At 52.0% G+C, this 20,524-nt stretch overlaps 1 protein-coding gene across 1 annotated transcript; it reads right to left on the reverse strand.

Moving 5' to 3' along the window:
* Positions 1 to 2,025: 2,025 nt before the first annotated feature.
* On the reverse strand, positions 2,026 to 14,644 carry NIPAL4 (NIPA-like domain containing 4). Its single transcript, XM_004689534.1, is given in 9 exon segments — positions 2,026 to 2,654; positions 3,170 to 3,330; positions 4,052 to 4,142; positions 5,140 to 5,196; positions 9,053 to 9,292; positions 13,900 to 14,007; positions 14,010 to 14,060; positions 14,063 to 14,112; positions 14,595 to 14,644. Coding segments are annotated over 9 exon segments (1,437 nt in total).
* Positions 14,645 to 20,524: the final 5,880 nt, after the last annotated feature.

Genomic DNA, 20,524 nt, shown 5'->3' on the forward strand with positions numbered 1-20,524 from the left:
TTGGGGAGACAGTCTGCCTGGTGACTAAGACTAGAAGTGCTCAGAGCCCCACGTCATCCTGGACTGGCTGCCTGTGTGAACCTCTCTGAGACCTGTCTTTGTATATAAAATAAGAGGAAAAAATATCGACCTTGGGGGTTTGTGAGAACTTGGAGAACTCACAGGAAGCTGTTAGTGCTGGGCTGGCTCGTAGCAAAGGGCCCAGGGGTTAAAAGGCGTGTTTTCCACAGACCACATTCCCCAAACCGCCTCCCACTCTGCTGAGGGCATGGTGAGGTAAGCCACTGCAGGGACACATTAGCAGCCACAGCCCCCCACCCCAGAAATGGGGACCATCCTAGGAGTAGAGGAAACAGTGCAAGGAAGGTGGAAACACCAGTACTGAGGAAATATACTCAAAGTCTTTATTCTTGGCTCTCCAGACCCCATACCCAGAGCCCTCCGGGCCCTGCTCATCTCCAGATACAACAATTTGCATTGATTTGAGTTACAGCAGAAACCCACATTCATCACACAGTAGGGACCTGCGGCTGGAGGCTCCGGGAGCCAGTAGGTCTGTCAGTCTTTGATGCTCAGAGGTCAGCATGAGTGTGGCTGGGGCTTGCCTGTGCTTTCAGCAGGCATGGGGGAATCAACCCAAATGCAGGAGCCAGGGTGCACAGAGGGGACCCTGTGCCGTCCCCTGACACATGCAGGCTCCCCTACTTCATTCTCTGTGGTCCTGATACCAATTCCCATACTCTCGCTACTAGAAAGAAGAAAGAAGGGAAGGGAGATAAATCTGCCCTCTCTCCAGGTCATAAGGATGCATGGGACATCTCTGGCCAGATGTGTGGGCACCAAAGGCAAACCCCCAGCAGATGGTGAGGAAGCAGCAATGACACACTATAGCCTGGCAGGGCAGTTGGGGACCTGGTGCCAGGCCTCCACCCCAACTTGGTACCAAAGTTTCAAGCTGATCCCACTGGCCAAGCCTTGCAGGCTGCAGCCCAGAAACGACCCAGCGCCCTTTCTGCCAGTCTCTTGGTTAGACACAGGAGTCAGCGTGCCGAAGAGGTTATAGCTGCTTCCTACTGAATCCCAGCTCTGCATCTCCTGCCTCTCCCCAGATCCCCAAAGTATCTCTTAGTTTACTCCTTGAAGAAAATAGACGTGCATTCTGGCAAATTCTAGCTGGACAGCTAGGCAACATTCAAGAGCAGTGCAACTGCTGTTTTCTTCCAAGTGTGGCAAACTAAATTTGGGCAGCTGGGCTATGAAGCATTTTCTGCTGTTTTTGCTCTGACTTCTATGATAACTCCCCATGTCTCAGCAATGACTCTTGGGCCAGGAGAGTGAGGCAAGGGGTAGAGGGGTAGAGGAAGGGGGGCAGTGCATGGAATCAGAGAAACTGACCTCAGGGTGGGGCGCTGGGGACAGACAGGCTTGGGGGCTGTTTCCCTGAGACATCAGGTGGCTTTCACAGTGAGGAGGTCAGCTGGGATCTTGCTTCTGGCTCCGAATAGGAGGTGGCAAAAGCAAGGAGACATTTGACAGGCGCTGTGTCTCGGTGAGCTCTGGATGGGGAGGCCTGGCCAATGGCTCTCAGGTGCCTGGGACACCAGTCACACTTGAGCCTCACAGTGAGGCTTGGTGAGTCCATCCCAGGAGGCCTAGTGCTGAGGTTTCCTGGCATCCCACACCACAGGGACATTCTCCGACTGTGCTACATTCAACAGGTCAAGTTCTAGTTTCTTCTCGACAACAGAAATGGCACCAAGGAAACAAGCGAGAAGGGCGGCCATGGGGCACCCGCTGGCACCAATGTACAGTAGAGTATTTGGTCACTGAGGCTGTGTTTCCAGAAAGTTCTGCACCACCGCTCACTGGGTAGGGATTTTGCTCCTGGAAACAGTGATGAGGTATACATGAACATTACAAGAAAAAGGAGCCCATGGGGACAGCTGTGCAGATAATAACCAAGTGACTCTGGAATTCAGAAGTCAGGCTGTGCCTGCTCAACCTCTGGCTCTTGTACTCCCAGTTTTATGAGTGGATTATATAGACTTTGGGCTTCTCTTCTGGCGATGGGGTGCTGGAGAGTTCTATATTGTCCACCAGGACATTCTTGTCTTCCAGCCGAATGACCGTGGGCTCTGGGGTGGGAGCTGGGGTGGGATTTTTGTGCATGTGGGGCAAGTTGGCCCGGCTGATGTCCAGGTCTTTGAAGGCATGGAGCATAAACACACCCAGGATGATGGTGACAAAGCCAGAGAGGGTGCCCACAATGTCCACGGCAGACATGCTGTGCCACTCCTTGAAGAGGATGACGGTGGAGGTCACCACCACAGAGGTGAAGAACACGTAGTAGATGGGGAACACCAGTGAGGTGTTGAAGATGTCCAAGGCCCTGTTGAGGAAGTTGACCTGAGTGCTGAGCGAAAGGGCCAGGATGAGGGACAGGATGTAGGGAAGGGGGTGCCGCACCACCGGCAGCCCTTGGAAGAAGTTCTTGATGGTGATGCCCAGACCCTTGACGGCAGATACAGAAAAGGCCCCGATCACTGAACAGATGACAATGTAGACCAGAATGTTCCTTTGCCCATAACGGGGGGCAACGATGAAAATGAGGATGAGGCAGAACACCAGCAGAAGCACAGCAAACACGACATACCCTGTGGGTCGGGGAAAGAGCCGGTGTAATGGAGCAAATAACGAGCACCCATGGCAACAGGGGGCGCCATAAAGACTTGGGATTTGGCCCTCCCCAGTGGTGCAGCAGGTTAAAGCACAGCACTAAGAAGCTAAAGCCACTTCCGCATGAGTTCAATCCCCGCCTGCCCGGGAGGAGATCCACATGGCGTGGCAGACCTCTCCTGACCCTCCCGCTGCTCCCCTCAGCAGTGTACTTTGACAGTCTGCCTGTTCTGCTCCCCACTCTGTCTCTGGTGAATCCCCTCACACCCCCTGCACCTGTGGCCTGTACCCAAGTCCTATGTGCATAAATAAATAAATCTTTTTTTAAAAAAATTAGAACACTTCAAAGATGGCATCCACAGATACCAGGCCAGAAACCTGTGAGTTGGCCGTGGTGCCAACCCAACTTTCTGTCAGAAGCTGCCCTCTCCCTGGGGCAGCATTGAGCCCGTCACACCTGCTGCCACTCGGGCTGAAGCACCGGCTGGCTCACCTGTGTCTTTCATCTTGGACGCCATCTCCATGACGGTGGTGACCTTCTCCTCCTCGGGCGCGTGGATCACCATCACCGTGCTGCCGGTCACGCAGATCACACAGCCCAGCTTCCCCAGCAGGTTCAGGCGCTCGTTCAGGAAGTAGGAGGAGAGGATGGCACTGTGCGTGGGTATGGGGAGAGGGCTTTAAGTGGCCACAGTGGCCCCAGCACCCCTGACGATGGGGTTGGGCCAGTGCACTGGGAGAAGACGCCCTCCTTCCACATGTGGGTACTTTCTGAGACCCCAAAATGTATGAAACAGAGACTTATTTGCGCAGGGCTTCAGGGTGCAGTGGAGAAACCAACATGCACGTGAATTTCCTTATTTTAGAAACTGGAAGTAGTAAAAAAAGCAAAAAAGGTAGAAGAGCCTTCACCTTCAAAGACACTTGAAACAATGCCTCCAGGTAGGTATTATCAGCACCCCCAATTAGTGGATAAGGAAACTGAGGATTACCATGCTTTGGTGACTTGCCCATGGTGTTATAACTACAAGACAGAGCTGAAGGTCAAGATCAAGGAGTGCTAGTCTACAGTGTAGGCTTGTAATTTCATGCCTCTGCTGTCAGGTCAGCAAAACATAAGGTCACCTTCTGCTCACCTGTGGAGGCCCTTCAGATGTTCTGCGCCTGGCCTGCCTATGGCCCAGTTCAGCCCCAGAGATTTGAAGCCATGGACAGCAAGCAATCCAAGGGCCCAAAGGTCTGGATAGCACTCCACCTCATTCTGGAGCTAGGGACCCCCTGCCCAGTCTCTGATTTCCCCTGCCCACCTTGCAACAAACAACCTCCCCCCCCCCAATAAACAAACCAAACAGCCCGAGCAAGAGGTGACAATGACCTAATGAGGACACTCAGCGCTCCCAGGGGTGTGATGACTGTCGCAGGAGCAAATGCGTAGGCCCCGAAGTTGGCAACTTCTCCTGCGGCCACTGGGGAATAAAGGGAGAGAGGCAGCTAGTGAGATCCCAACACCATCCCCAGCCCATGAGCAAGTCCAGTCCATGTTCCATAGGCTTCCATGCCTTAACAGCCTAGGGCATCTGATCAGGACCAGACCTGAACTGTCCTGTTTTACACATCTCAGGGAAGCTGAGCCAGAGTCCAAGCCACAGGACACACTTGTGGGTACAAACTTCTTGGCCTTTAGTCTGGGTACATATAAGTATATTTCATGGACTGCCAATACATGGTCTGTCCCTTCAAGGTGAGCTCTAGAAAGTTCAAAGAAATAGTCATGTTGTTTGTTCTCTCGGTACCAATGGACCCGTCAGACCATTTTCTCAGTGGAACTGTGGGAAGTCCAGACTGAAAGGATAGTCCCAAAGGAGCCATACTTTCTGCATTTGGGTTATCAGGGTGGAAACTCCTGCGGGGCCTTTTCTGTCTCTACTGGTGGAGCATGAGCTGGAACATGTTGTGCTGGCCTAGATTGGGCTCAAACCTGGCTCAAGCACCATTAATGGAAGATTAGCTAACTTCCCAAGGAAAGATGTATAGCAAATTTTCATCTGGAAGAATTAGGACTTCAAAGCTGGATGTGTGACTAAAAATTTGGGCAAATTTTCAGTAGCAGGAAGGTGTACTCTAAGTGAGTCAACAATAGGGAAAGGGCCTGAGGGGGCCCAGCCCCACCCAAGTTGCTATCCAAGAGGATCCTATGGGTGGCTACCATTTCCCTTGGTTGCAGGAAGCTGTGAAAGACACCTTTCTCACCAACCAGCTCTGTCCGAATCTGCTTTGCAGATGAAAGATGGACAAAGTGACCTGAACCAAGTAAGATGCTCCACCTGCAAATTCTGTGGTTTCCCCCAGCACTGTGGGCCTTGATTCCTACTTTCTACCACAGACACAGTGGTGCCTTGTCTGCCTCCTGTCATCTGGCCTCTGCCACCACAGTTCACTGGGTCAGTAGAAAGAGCCACTTACTGGTGAGAAATCCAGCCCACCACATCGTGTCCTTCAGGTAGCCATAGCCTCCGTCCACTGTCGGGAGAAGGGACAGAGAGTTAGCGCTCGGCCATGCTGTCCCAACTGCTTGTCAGCCACTCCCGCCCCTGGCGCTAAAGAGTCAATGTATGTTGCCCTTGGGGAGCTCTGGGGGCTTGCTGCCCGGGCCTCTCCTGGGGGAGTCCAGCCTCTCCCCATGTTTGACACAACATCCAATGCAGGCACCCCTCTCCTCACGTGGTTCCTGACCTTTTTTCTGAGTTCCCCTGCAGAGCCAGCCAGCTTACAAAGACATCGCAAGCTCCGTCCCAAATGGACTCTTGATTTTATTTTATTCCCCATTAAAGTTTTACCAATTTGCCACACAAAAACATGTGTTTGACAACTTCATACCCTAACGTGCACTTGCTTTTTGTGCATCATGCCTGTTTGTCTCCACTGATGCTCCAAGATCCCTATCACAGGTACCCTATCCCACCTCCAGTCCCTCCCCACCCCCAGCCCCTCCCTGCTGGTAAGCTCCATCTCCTCACAATGTAAGTGTTCTTTTTGTTGTGATTTGTTAGTTTGTTTTCGTGGGTGATTTATATTCCCCAAATTAAAGAAACCCTATGGCAACTCTCTCAGTTTCTGTAATATTTCACTTAGGTTCACTCAAATGTCATGATTTCATCCTTTTAAATGTCTGGGAACAGTCTATTTTAAATCACCAATCCATCAAGTGAAACTCATAGAACCTCCTCACACCCAGTGACTTCAGCCAGAAACCAGGGCATCATCCCTGCACCCCCCAACGCCCCCTCCCCTGCCCCGCCTTCTGCATCCAGCCCATCCTGCTGATTCTGTCTCCAAAAATAATAATAATAATAATAACACTGTGCCCACCTCACTGCCACCACCGCACCCCCACGTGCCACTCTGTCTTAACTGGGGGAGGCTTCTTGGCTGCCTCAGGGTCCTGTGGCCCCAATGTCACCCTTTCTAATCAGCCCCTCCCAGAGCAGCCTGGGGGCATTTAAGAATGAAGCAATGATGTGGCCCCCACCTTATAGTGAACCAAGGGCCGCTGGCCCCTGCAGCTGGTCTTCTGCCAGCTTCTTACTACCAGCTAGCTACTACCAACTAGCTGCTCAGGTGTTGAGATCTTCAAAGAGGATGCTGAGTGATTTTCATAGGCCTAAAGGTCTGTGCACATTCTTTTCTCTGGGCCCACAAGTCTCCTCACTGGAATTTGCCTAAATCTTCGCTTTCTCGAAAGGTCCCTCACTGTGGCTGCCACTGAGATACCTCCCTGAGTCCCTGTCTCTGTCCTGTCCCCCTGGGGGTCTCTTTCATAGCACAAGCTCTTCTTCTTGGCACTTATCACTAGTCGTGTGAATGGGTTGTTTATTTTCTGCCATTGCCCCCTGAGAAGGGAAGCTCCACAAAGCTAGGGATTGTGTCTGCTTTGATCTATGGTGCAAGGAGTCAGCACGCAGTGATATCAGCGCTGCGGAAGATGACGAGGATGGGGAGGGGTGGCTTTAGCGAAGCTTTGTGAAAACCCGAACAGTGCATATTGCCCTTTGGGACTGTTCCTTCACTAAATGGTCGCACTTGTTCCTACAGCATCAGAAATTGCCATAAAAGTAAAAAGCTTTGAGATCATTTTATGTGAGGGTCGAAATCTCAGAAGATACTGAAATAGCTTCCAGAGATGCTGTCATTCTATTGGGTTGCCGGAAAGTCATGATGTAATTTTTCTGTTTTTTTTTTTTTTTAAGAGAGGAATTCTGATGTGCACAGAGCCTCTCTCTCTATTTCTTTTTTATTTTTAAGAGTATTTCTTTTTTTAAAAAAGATTTTATGTATGTATGTATACAGAACTAGGGGATAGGCTAGAGGTGCAGGGGTGGTGAGAGGCTTCACCAGAGACAGAGCGGGGAGCAGAACAGGCCGACTGATGAAGTGCGCTGCTGAGGGGAGCAGTGGGTGGGTCAGGAGCGGTCTGCCACGCCATGTGGGCCACCTCCGGGGTGGGGGATCACACTTGCAGTGAAGGGCTGCAGCCAGCTTGCCGTGCTGCGCTTTAACCCGCTCAGCCACCAGGAAGAGTCCCTATTTTTTCTGTTTTTAAGCAAAAATGAGTCATGACTTACCCAACAACCCAATTAATGGTCAGTGACACTTTCCTGTCCACTACCGTAACACAAAAAAGCAGAGCTTTTCCTGGCACTTTGGGCAGTCTCTGGCATCTCAAAAACATGTCTGGAAGTGAACAAGGCAGCAATGCCCACTGTGGCTGGCTTCATAAGCCCCTGCCAGCTCTACATTTCAGGCCCTAGACTTGGGTAGCCAACTGCCTACCAGGTACCCCCACTGAGAAAACCCCAACACCTTGGGGTCAAACACACTTCACATCTTCATGGCCTTCCTGGAGATGGGAACTATTCTTAGCTCCATTTTACAGGTGAGGAAACTGAGGCACAGAAAAGCCACTGGCCTGGCCCAGGACCATATCACCAAGAATGGAGGAGCTAGAATTGGAGCCCCACTTAGCCTGCTTCCAAACCCCAAGGCCCACAGAGGCTTGACCTGAACATGCTCACCCGTGAACACATCTCCATCCCAGCAACTGCTCCTCCTGCATTTTTCATCTCAGGAAATGGCCCGGGAGCTCACTGGTTGCCCAAATCAGAAAGTTGAGTCATCCTGGGCTCCCCCCCCAACCCCGGCCACCCTCCACCCTCCCCACCCCCGCTTGTGAGGTCGGGTGACACCAAACCCAGTCAGTTCTCCTTTCAGAAGCCAGGTATGGCCTCCACCACGTGCCTCTACCACCATGGCTGTTTCCCAAGTCCCAGTTCTCTCTCCTCCAACAGCTTCCCACCCTCCAGTCTTGTCCCTGACCCACGTCCTGCCCTGCGGCCAGCCTGCTCTCATTGTGAACCCGATGGCTGATTCTCTGGTCAAAACCTTTCTGCCTCCTCCAGCTGCACTCAGAATCTGAAGCCTGGTTCAGGACCCTTTCTCCTCTGGCTCTAACCCCACATCCACCGCTCCCCTATTCACGGCAAGTCCTCAAGCATAAGTCATCGTGAACCCTGCTCAAGTTCTGGTATGGCTCATGCTCTCACCCTCTGCGGTGCTGTCTGTTCTTGCTGTCAGAACATCATACCCTCATTGTTCCCTCTGCCTCATATCTCCTCATCACGTAGGCCTCAACCTCCAGGTCACCTCTTACCGAAAACTCCCCACCTCCCTCCAAATCTGAGCTTCACAGCACTTCCAGAATTCTCCCACAGCATCATCCTCCAATGATGGCACTTAACACAACAGACCCATGGCCCTCTTCTCTTCCCGCTCTCCCCTGAACATAATCGGGCTCGGCATCCCTCAGGTCTAACCGGGTCCTGGCACGAGGCAGGCACACTCTGCAAGATGAGCAACAAACCAACTGTTGAGTAAATTTCTTTGTTTTAAAAATGGCTTCATGGATACACATCTTATCTGACTAACAAGCAAATCCCTGTAGACACTCAATGATTCTTTAGCAGCCGGTGGGGAGCTCTATTTGATAGCAAGTGAGGTCACCCTGGCGTGTGACTTTGTCTGGACAGGGACTGTGTTCCCATGCTGTAGTTCCTTAATGATGCTGAGGTGGGTGGATGAGATCCTGAACGAGAACCAGACCTGGAGTTTCTGCTTCTTGGCGCTGAGGGTCTCCACTCTTCATGCCAGACACTGGCATGAACCCCAGAGCACTGGGCGATCGGGAAGCTCTACTGCTGGGGTGGGATCCCACAGGGTCAACAAGGAGTCTTCTGTGTTGCTGGGCCACGTTCCCACCCTGCAGCTGTAACCCCATGGAGGGGCTCAGCACCCCCGGCCCTGCCGTCCCCGAATTGCTTACCAGCCCGGGTGGCCCCTGTGGCCACCAGTCGTAGAAGGCCCTTTTTCTTGAGGATGACACTGCTGCCAATGAGGAAGCTGGAGAGGAAGGCCAGGCCCAGGCCCACATAGAAGCTGTAGCTCTTCCAGAACTTCTCCTGCCAGCTGAGAACGGTGCCATTGCTGGGTGTCTCAGAGCTGGGGTCCCTGAGGATCTGGCACAAGACTTGCTGGGAGGAGCAGTAGAGGCTGATCAGGGACCCTGAATGGGAAGACCATGGTGAGAGAGGCAGCCTAAGCACATTCCTTTGCTTTTAAAATACTGATTCAAATTCCTGCTTTGGTTACAGCAGAGCCTGGAAATTAACAAGTAAATAATACAATGTGAGCATGTGCAGAAGTGACTAACCTTGAGCTGAGCCCCAGGTCAACTGGAGCTGGAGACACAAATGCAGAGGGCGGGAGCTATCCAGACCCGAGGGACCCACTGACAGAAATTCCAAATTGCATTTATCTGAAGACAGCCCCGAACACTGCTCCCTCTACACATTAAGCTAAGTTCACACTGTCCTTAGCCCACTCCTTAGACAATAAAATTTAATTTCTTTGTTCTCAGAACCTATATAACTTCATCTTTCTTTTTTTTTTAAAAGATTTACTTATTTGTGCATATAGAACTGGGGTTCAGGCCAGAGGTTCAGGGGTGGCGAGAGGTTTCACCAGAGAAAGATTGGGGAGCAGAACAGGCAGACTGTCGAAGCACACTGCTGAGGGGAGCAGTGGGCCTGCTAGGAGAGGTCACCTCCGGGGCGGGGATCGAACTCATGCTGAAGTGGCTTTAGCTTCTTAGTGCTGTGCTTTAACCTGCTGCGCCACCAGGGAGGGCCTAACCTCATCTTTCTTAACATCATATTTGAGCTAACCACTTGCCTCCTTACCAATTGATTAGCAATAAAGCTTCTTTTTTTCTCAAAACCTGGTCCCTTGGTGTTGGCCTGTATGCAAGCCTTTGGTTTAGTGACATCAGTTAGGGGCTCTGTGTGCATGAACTCATCCAATTCTTACATCTACCTTCCATGTGAGTGCTGCCTTTATTTCCCACAGCATAGATGTGGAAATGGAGCCCATGAGAAGTCAAGTACTTGGCCTAAGGACTCGGAACATCTGACTCCCTGTCTCAAGGTGAAACCACTGAGCTCAACTCATGTCCCACACCTCAAGCTCTCACAGCTCACAGAATCCAGCTTCCTGGCCTGCAGGTTATCCTCCTAACCTCCAGCCCAGGGTGTGGTAGCTCCAGATCAGGAAGGACTCTCCCCCTGCAGGGTCCAGCTCATTCCACAGCCCTAATTCCCACCACTACAAAGCTCTGGGGGGAACATGAGTATGTGGGCACAAAGATGACTACCACGAGCACCCCATTTGTCAGAGCCTTACTTCCAAGATCTCTGGTGTGTGTGGCCAATGGCTGGGGGCACTGGGGATGTCCCCACCATCCCAGACAGGATCTACCTTCAGTTTGCTTTCCAAGCCCTAGACTGCCCGAGAGTCTGAACCCTCCAGCATGCCCAGAGCCAGCCTGCTCTTCTGGTACAAATGCCAATGACAACAGGATAAGCATGGGCCTGGGGGGCAGACCCTCAAGAAGAGTGAAGCTGGGCAAGTTCACAGCAGAGCCAATAAGCCCCCAGGGACAGCAACCACATGGCTCCCTCTCTGGGCTTTCTGTGGGCATTCCTATCTCTCTAGCAAATGGACACAATGACCATGTCCATTGGTTTAGGTGGAGACACCTGAGCCCTGAGAAGTTCAGCGATTGGCCTGAGGCTACCTTGGAGCTAAGCACAAAAGGCAGACATTGGACTGCAAGCTCACCTGATGCCAACACTTGTGCCTCACAGCCCCTTGAAGCAGGCAGCGGGGGAAGGGAGGCTCAGTTGCCCTCTTTGAGTTTTATGTAAAAAGATGAATTTGCTACCAACATTTAACAATCAGAACTCCCATGAAAATTCAAGACTTGAGGGGTGAAGGGTTTTTGCTTGCCTTGAGAGACATAGGACATGCTCTGTGCAGTCCCCCAGGTTCCTACAGGCTCACTGGCACCTTTTTTTTTTTTTTTTTAAGATTTATTTATTTATGAATACAGAACTGGGAACAGGCCAGAGGTGCAGGGGCGGTGAGAAGATTCCCCAGAGAGAGAGAGTGGGGAGCAGAACAGGCAGACTGACAAAGTACCCTGCAGAGGGGAGCAGCCTGCAAGACAGGAGAGGTCTGCTGCACCATGTGGGTCACCTCGGGGGCAAGGATTGAACTCATGCTGCAGTGGCTGTGGATAGCTTCATAGTGCTGTGCTTTAACCCGCTGTGCCACCAGGGAGGGCCCCTCACTGGCACTTTTAGTGCTTGATGTCTACAGAGAATTGAGACTATGACCCCTCTGGTAGAAGGTCTTTATCAAACTGTCACAAAGACCCAGGGTCCTTTGGAAGCCTGGTCAGCAACTTTTCCTCAGAACAAGAACTCTAGTGCTAGCAGGCCCCTGAAGTCCCAAGTCAGGTGGCTCTGGCTTTGGCATACCTGGAACACAGGGGGGGCACCATGGTGGAACATGATACCTTTCTTTCTTGGCATAGAGCACAGCTTGTAGCACTGGGAGAGGTCTATTTTTTCCTTCTCCCCCCACCCCACGTTTTTGATCCCATTCCCCACTCCACCCCCACAAAATGTCTCTGGTATATGGCTGTTCATCATTATTATTATTTTCTCGCCTGGTCCATTATACTCCTACTATGAGCGAAACCATCTGGTATTTTTGTTTTTCTTTCTGGCTTATCTCACTAAGCATAAATTGGGAGAGATCTTGAAGGCAGCCCATCTAACCCTCTTACTTCCAGCTATGGAGGCTGAGGTGCTGGGTAGGTGAAGGACTTGCCTGAGTCACACAAATACCTGGTACACAGTTGGGTCTGGACCCTCCCGGGGACACTCCTGTGTCTGTTTGGTGGGGAGCTCTTTCTAATACCAGTGTCACAATCAGGAGATGAGACAAGAAGCCAGCTCAGATTCTCATCACACTTGTCCTGACCGCTCACTCCTGTTTCTCCAGGTTGGATAAGAGTCGAATCCGGGGAGTTCCCGGGGTTCAGGAAGTGAGCCAGAACCTGGGAGGCTGTGGGCCAACGCAGGCTACTCCCAAGAGGAAGGGCAAGTCTGTTCCCACGCCCTGCCCCGCCCCTGCTCCCCTGACTTGCTTGCCTCTCTGGCAGGCAGAGGCAAAGGGCTTGCTGTGGGTGTGGCCGTTGGGGGAGGCCTGAAGCATCCAAGGGGCTCTGCAATTTGCATGAGCCCCTTTCTCCCATGGGGGTAAAAAGAAAAATATTGAGGAGTAATGGCCAAAGGAGTTCCAATTCCCAAGAAAGGGCTTAGCTGCAAGAGGGCCTGAAGCCTCCTGCCTCTCTTTCAGAATGTGCTACACCAGGGAAACATTCCTCCCCAAGGGAAGGAGAGGCTGAAAATGGGCCGCCTGGTTGGTCAGGAAGCCAAAGCCAGCCAGCACCCGAGTGGCTGGTTTTGAAGCCTCATGGGAGAAGAAATTAGAGAAACAGGGACATCCCACAGGCTGCAAATCCACCAGGGGTTGCACATGAAGATGGACCTAGGAAAGAATTGGGCCTTTTAGTTCCAGCACAGATTTTAGAAAAGAAGAGTCCTTGCTTTCTGTTTTATTTCCCCATTGCATTTCCTCGAGCCAATCATGAGAATCTCCAGAGCCTCTGTACCTCCAGAGTACTGCTAGAGTTAGCTGAAGGGTGATTTCACGCGAGGAGAGGGGGCCGCCGCATCAATGCTAAGAGCTCCGCGCCAAGCCAACAGCCTTTCCATATCTTTTCCTGACAGCGTTCCTTCTCTCTTTTTTCTAAAAGGTATGTGTGGGTTTGGGGGCGGTGGGTCTCTGCGCCCATTTTTCCTGTCTGTCATGCACCTCAGAGAGGCTGCCAGACCTGGGATGATGCTAAAACCGGAAGTAACTTTATATTGAAAAAACGAAGCGCGGGGCGTCCGGCAAGATGGCGGCATAGTGAAGCTCTGGCTGACCCACCTCCTCAGAGACGCAAGTTAGACTGCAGAGCAAAAGTCAGAACCCCTGAAAGAGGAGTGATCACCATAGGAGCAACAGTTGAGCAGAAAGGGTAGGAAAACTGTAATACGCTGTGCCTATTATGGAAGCGGCTGAGGTGTGGACGCAGGGCGCTCGTCAGGACGCGACTCCAGGACGCGACTCCTGAGACCCCCGCACTGCACTAAGGGGGTGCGCAGGGCTGGCCCCCAGGACAGAGGGTGTCCTGTTGGAGAGCTGCAGGGGTTGGGGCGAAGAGCGAGGATTACTCGCTGCTTTCCGTACAGCAGGAGCTTGAGGCCGGGAGAACCAGGCCAACCACTCCTTGGAGAAGAGGCTTCTGCTCAAAGCCCAGGCTGCGGTGTTCACAACACCTGCCACCCTCACCCCAGGGCTCAAACGAAAACCAAAACAGAACCCACCCCCTACCCACTGCCCTCCCCCTCAGTTCCTTTTACTAACCCCCCCCCCCAAGCTACCACACCTCCAAAGCTCCAAAGATGGGCGGGGGTCCGCCAGAACTCTGCTGGCTCCTTTCTAAGAGGAGTCCCACAACCGGGCGGGGGACAGCTAGTGCTGACACTCCCCCTTCTTCAGTTTTGGGGCTCCTGGCAGGAAAGGGCTCAAAGGAAAGGCCCGGGGAGGGGACGGCGCGGCGCGAGATGCCGCGCTGGAAATCCCACCTCGCAGCCCGGGTCTCCCCAGCCCCCCAGTCCCCCCGGTCTCCACCCCTATTTTCCCAGCCAAACGCACCGTTCTCGCAGCTGGAGTTATCGGCCCGCAGCTCCATCGGGACCTGGGCGCGCACAGCGACGCGCGAGCTGCCGGCTGGGGCTCCAGGCTGCGGAGCAGGTGGCCGACACGCGAGCAGCCGCCGGGGTCGGGTCTCGAGGGTGGGGAGAATGACGCGCCCCGAGGGGGAGGGTCCCCGGGGAGGAGTCACCCGCGTCTTGGGCAACTCCGGGGCTGGGGGGCCTGGCGCTGGCGCTGCGCTACCCGCCGAGGGGCGCACACCCTCCCGGCGCGGCGAGGCTCCCGCCGGCCAGGGAGTCACCGCCTGCGCCCCGGGCAGGAGGCGAGGGGCGGGCCGGGCTGGGCGCTGCTCCTGCGCGACACGGGTCAGCACCCAGTTTCGTCCCCAGTGACAGGGTGATGGGCCGCAGCAGCGCAGGAGAGGGGCAGTTTTCTGGCCAATGTGGAGATAATTTACAGAGTTGGTTGAAGTTAGAAGCTCAGCACAAAAAGCTTCTACACCTGTCGCGGGCTTCCCTCCTGTGAACATTTTATATAGGAATAGAAAAGCCAGTTTTAAATACTCAGAAGAACTTGTCCCCAAGGTCTTACAAGGAATGGAAATTAGCATGGGGTTGCGCTGCCCTCTTCCCCAAACTTGCCCTCCAGATGCGTCCATAGTGCTCCCTTTGGGGGGTCTCCACACTTCCTCTCACTGGCCAGGGGCTTTCAGCATGTCATTCCCCTGTGGGACCGACTTCTTCATCTGTCGCATAAGACACACAGTGTGTGAATAGGTGCCTGTGTTTGTGCGGTGGGGGTGGCACGTGTGTGTACCACCTGTGATCCTGGGTAAGGTAGACAAGGCAGAGGCTAGAAGGAAAGGAAAACCACAGATATTGTCAAGGGTGACCACATCTCAAGAGTACTGCCAGCAGTACATGGCCAACTTTATGGATCTCTATCTCTGAAGGGGTGTGGCACCATAGTGCAATGGAGGGGGCTATCTCTGGGGCTAGTCCTAGAACCCAGAGAAGCCAGAATCTACCCGATGAGCCTTGGGAAAGCATCTGTACTACCTGAGAGGGAGGGTGTGAACTACTTTTTCTTTTCTCTTACCAAAGAGACCTGCTGCTGGTCAGGCCCAGCATCTGTCTCCAAAGCCAGTGGGGGTACAAACCTCACTCTCTTGCTACCTGTATTCAGCTCTTCTTCCAAGGATCTAAGAGAAGAGCTGTGGGATGTTTCTTGCTGGCCTGGCCTTTTGAAATCAGAGTCGATGTGTAGGTTACAGGTCCTTTGTGCCAGAGCTGAGCCCAGATTTCAGAGACGGAAGCACAGGTGTTCCTTAATACATGTACTTTGGATGTGTGTGAACTGTGGGATCAGGGCCCAGGGTCAAAGACATATTGAGTTCACCCTGGGCTTTGAGATAGGGCTTTTCAGATTTAAGCGAGTTTTAAACTTTGGGCAGCTGGCTGAGCTGGAGAGCCTTGCATACCCTCTCTGGGCCTCAGGCCCCCCATTTGTTCTAGGAGGGGGTGGGGCACCCCAATGCTGGCAAGGAGCATGCTGGGAGCACAGACATAAAGGGCTCATTGAAGGGCAGGCTCCTTCTGTCCTCACAAAGCCCTTTTCTACCAGTCACAATAGCCTTGTCAGGCAGGTAGCAGGGCCTGCAGCATTGTCTCCCCAGAAAAGAACGGAGTTCACTGTCTGTCCCAGGCTCGTCTCCCAGGGAGGCTCTGGGTAGCTTTGAAAGGGTCTGACCAGTCCGGGACAGATAGGCTCTGTCCTTTAGCGGGGCAGGCTCTGGTGAACCAGCCAATTATTTGGCCAATTATTAGTTGGCCAATTATTTGGCCAATTATTTAGGAATGAACAGGAAAACAGTTTCCCCAGACCCAAATTGCCAAAACCTGGCTTTGCTGAGGGCATGCCTGGATGTCACTGCTCCTTCTAGTAGGCTGCCTGGTTACCTTGACAGGACATAGCTGCAGCCCTGTAGGGCTGCTTCTAGGCAGGGTGGGGAGGGACAGATGACTGCCGCCTCCTTCAGACTGACCTGGAATCACGGGAATCTGGACTGTCCACCCTTGTGCTGTAGGTGGGTCCTCGGGATGGCTGCTATCCTCATCAAAGCTTTATTGTCATCAGTGATCATGCTTGAAATGGACACAGAGTAGCTGTAAGAGGAGCACCATACTCCTCTCCCTAAAGGGCAATGGGGTCCTTCTAAAGTGGCATCAATAGTGATATTAAAACCACCCACCACTGCTGAGTTGTCCCTGCCCTGACCACTTCCAGGCATTGATCCAAATGATTATACCAGTCCCTTACTCTGACTCCTATTTAAGTCCTATTTTATGGATATAGAAATTGAGGTTCAGGGAGGTGCAGCATGACCCCCAAGATCACACTGCCGTAGAGACAGAACTTCAAACTTCACATGTACATCCTCAGGGCAGCTCCCAAGCCAAGGCAGCACACTTTCCTACTCAGAGCTGGAAGGTCACCACCAGCCTGACCCTGTGTTTGCAGATGGGGACGCTGAGCCTGAGAAAGGGGTGACTTCATGCTTCAGTGTGTTCAACTCATCTGTGACAGAATCAACTTGTCACTCAGCATCACTTTAATCCCATTGCAGCACTTTTATCCACCACTGTTGCTTTCTTTCTTGACAGAAAGGGCTGACCTTGGGGCATATACCGAGTTGTTATTTTTGGCTACTCTTAAGGGGGATCCTTGAATTCACACACATTTTCCCATTAGTTCTCACTGTGAGCCTATGAGTTAGGTGTGCTGATTCCCATTTTAGATGTGAGAAACCAAAGTCAGAAAGGTTTTTTTTTTTTTAATTTTTAAAAATTTTTTTAAAAAGATTTATTTATTTGTGCATACAGAACTGGGGTACAGGCCAGAGGCTCAGGGATGGCGAGAGGCTTCACCAGAGACAGAGTGAGGAGCAGAAACAGGCAGATCTACGAAGTACACTGCTGAGGGGAGCAGCGGGCGGGTCAGGAGAGGTCTGCCACACCATGTGGTCATCTCCGGGGCAGGCGGGGATCAAACTCATGTGGAAGTGGCTTTAGCTTCTTAGTGCAGCACTTTAACCCTCTGCACCACTAGGGAGGGCCTCAGAAAGGTTTTTTAACTTGTCTACAGTTAAATAATGGGCCCAACATGAAACCCCACAGACAGATGCCAGAGCCAGGTTCTCAAGCAGCTGCTCGTTGTTTATGGGCCTCCATCGGAATATCTGTGTGCAGGTGGGAAAAGTTTGTAATCATGGCAAGGTCCTTGAATAACAACAGTTCATTATAACCTAAGAGGGAAAAAAAAAACCCAGGCATCAAAAATGACGTTACTCTCGGACCTGTTCTCCATATATGTCATTTCACTTAAGGGAAAGTTTCTACGAACCTACGGCCACGTTAGTGAGGACTGGTGGTGTCACGGAGGGCAGCACTCACTGGAGAATCGGCAGGGAACCAGCATTGCTTGGCCTTGTCTCATAGTTCAGGGAACCTATTGTGCCTGACAGATGGGAAGGTCTCCGTTGAGACCGATGGAGAACTTTAGATAGGGAAATCACTCCGGCATCAGCTACACTTGTTACCCAATGTCTGTTAACTGGCCTCTAATCCTCACTGTGGTGCCCATGGCACATGGAGTTACCCTAGCTTTCCCTGGGGTGATGGTGGGACGCTGGGGGCTGGTGACTTGCTCAAGGTCACGCCAATGGTGAGTGGCTGAACTGGGAATTGAGCAGGTCGCTGGGGCTCCACTATAGCCTTAGGTTGGTGGATTTTGGGGACCGAGAGATGCTGCCCCCCTTAGCCTGTTTGTCCCTGCGGCATTTGGGTTGTGAGAACAGGCAGGGCGGTGAGCTGTGGGCCCAGAGGGAAGACTCTGAAATAAGCTGGGAATAGTCAGTTTGGAAGTGAAGGACAGACTTACCCTGTGTCTTTTTCTTTTGGTATTTAAAAAACTTAACCCATCTTAGGCTCTGGTGTCTGACAAGTTGGCATAAAGAATAGGGTGACATGAACACTAGACCCTGTTCTGCCATGAACATGAGGGCACCTGAAGCAGTTCCTTCCCTCTAGGTGTCAGTTTCCCCAACATGTACAATGGGAATGAAGAAAGAGCCCCGTGATTTTAAAAGCCTTTTCCATTGCTGGTATGGAAGCAGGGAACCAGACCTTTTATCCTAAATAGAAAGTTAGGTGGATATAGAGATCATTTTCACTGGGGCCCGGAAACTTGCTGTCCATGTGGCCGCTCTGATGTCCTCCTTTGTAGCAGCCACTGCGACTTCCCAATTCCTTCTGGACTCAAAACATCCCTGCCTGAATATAGGGGCTCGTGTGTTCTTCTGGCATGTAATATCTGCATTGGCCATTCTTCCTCCAGGATACGTCCACAGAGCTGGTTTGAGGTGAGGTTGAGAAAAATGGCCCCCGAGATGTCACCCCATGGCGGGTAGGCAGGTCTTGCAAGGGTGGAAACTCTTGAAGGGAGACCCAGGGCCTTCTTGGTTCTGCAGCACCTGGGACACACACACATTGCTGTCCAGTGTGTGTGAAGGCTCCGGTGTGGGTGATCCAGTCTGAGTCTCAGGGTGGCATGCAGTGTGGGCTGAGGGATAGGAGAGGTGTTTTGTTTGCAAACCAGTGACTAATTCAGTTCCTATGGGCTTTGGGGGAGGACAAACAGGTTTGGATTGTGTGCGGATCTTACCGGACCACACACCATAGCTGTGTGGCGTTAGGAAAGTTGCCTACCTTTCCAGGCTTGGGTCTTAGCTGTTAAACAGAGATTGTGCTGCTGATGGGAATAAAGTCAATTCTTCCTGAAGACAGATTCTCGGTATGTGCATCTCCTGTATTGTATCAGCAACCCTCATATTAGCTGTAGTGCCCACAGGTACATGTGGGCAGGTTCACTGTCAATGCAGGCAGATGGGTAAAGAGAGTCTAGAGTCCTCAGTGGGTTTTACAGGCCATTGCTGCTCTCCCAGGGAGCCAGGCACACAGGCACACAGGCAAGGAGATTGGGATGTAAGGAGGCAGACAGGCAGCCGAGCCTCCCAACCCCCCACGAATCTTTATGCTCCTTCTCTGGCTGCTCGCACATAGTGTTAGGGATTCCCAGCCCCGTGCTGTCTGTGGTCTTGTCTCTGAGTGACCCTCCTGCCGTGCTGTCGCCTGTGCCTTTATCCTTCTCCTCTAGGCACAGGGCTGAGCTCCCTGGGCCCAGGTGTCCATGGTTACAGGCACACATGTCCCATGCTCACACTCCAAGCATGTTTTGCATAGACCACAGGTGGCAGCCATAGAGGCTAATGGTGGGAGGTGTAAAAAAGCTTCATAACGTCAAGTACCCCATATAGGTTACGGAGGAGGTATTGTGTCATCCATGTTGCAGATGAGTAAACTGAGGCATAGAGCATTAGGTGGTTTGCACACATTTACGCAGCTACAGCTAGCAAATGGCAGAGCTGAGGTGTAAGGTCCCGTTACGTATCTGACCCCAAAGCCAGCATTGGCCCCTGTGACTTGATACCATTCTTAAATTCATTCTGCCCCAAAGGTTTATTTTGGGCATCACAAAAAATCAGTTACCAATCACAGAGGTTACCTGCCTCTCCTTCCTGAGTGTCCTAGATGCCCTGAGGGTCTCCTGCAGGCCTGAAGAAGCTGACAATCTTGTTTAAAAGCCCTCCCTTCCCAGTGAATGAAAGAAAAGAAAGGGAAGGGAGTTCCCTTAGATCTCAGGAAAAGTACCTTTTCATCTCCCCTGCAAACAAGTTTCTTTTATAAGCATTTTCCAAACCAGGTAGCATGATATTCCACTCCACATTGTCCTGTATTCAATAAAGATTAGGAAGGCTATCGCCTCACTCCTCCACCCCTCTTAGAGGTCCTCCTTGCACAAAAGTGGATTAAAGACACTGAGAAGTCTTGCTGGAAAAAGTCTTATTTAATTTGGTGTAACTCAGTCTTCAAACCCCATTTGACTTCTGTCCCATAATACCTACTAACATTTTGTGCTGAAGAACACACAGAAAACTTGCAGATAAGGCAAGTAAGGGGCCAGAAGCTTATGTGTGTTGTCCAAGGTCGTATAACCTGTGGGTTCCTTTTTCTCCAACTTACTAATCAGATGCAGACTCTGAGAATCTGTCTTTTGGTCAGAGAATGAGGTATTGCATCATCCAGTTTATAGGTGAGGAAACTGAGGCTCAGAAAGGTTGCCGGGTTTGCACATATTCGCACAGTGCCAGTTAGCAAATAACAGACCCAGGCTACAACCCAAGTGTATCCTGCCTCCTCCGCTCCCTAACTTCCCTGTTTGGTGAATTGAGGGGTTCATTGAATTGCTATATGAAAGCAGCAACTGGCAGGAAGAAATTCATTGATCACCGCCCCTGCTGGAATTGCTGTGAAATGAGGTTCACCTGAGACCTTGGCATTGTAGGTGAGGCGAGATCTGCCACTTTAGCGTGTGTTGCTGGCCAGGTCTCACTGGAGGGAGTGTTTTCTTCCTACCCCTCCGCCAGGCCCAGGCCTCGTGGTGGTGTCAGACTGGCGGCTGTCCACAAAGCTGCCTTCTCTCCTCCTCTCTTGGCCAGGCTCGGAGG

The sequence above is a fragment of the Condylura cristata genome, unplaced genomic scaffold, assembly GCF_000260355.1.
Source record: "Condylura cristata isolate star-nosed mole 26May11 unplaced genomic scaffold, ConCri1.0 scaffold00026, whole genome shotgun sequence".
NCBI lineage: Eukaryota > Metazoa > Chordata > Mammalia > Eulipotyphla > Talpidae > Condylura > Condylura cristata.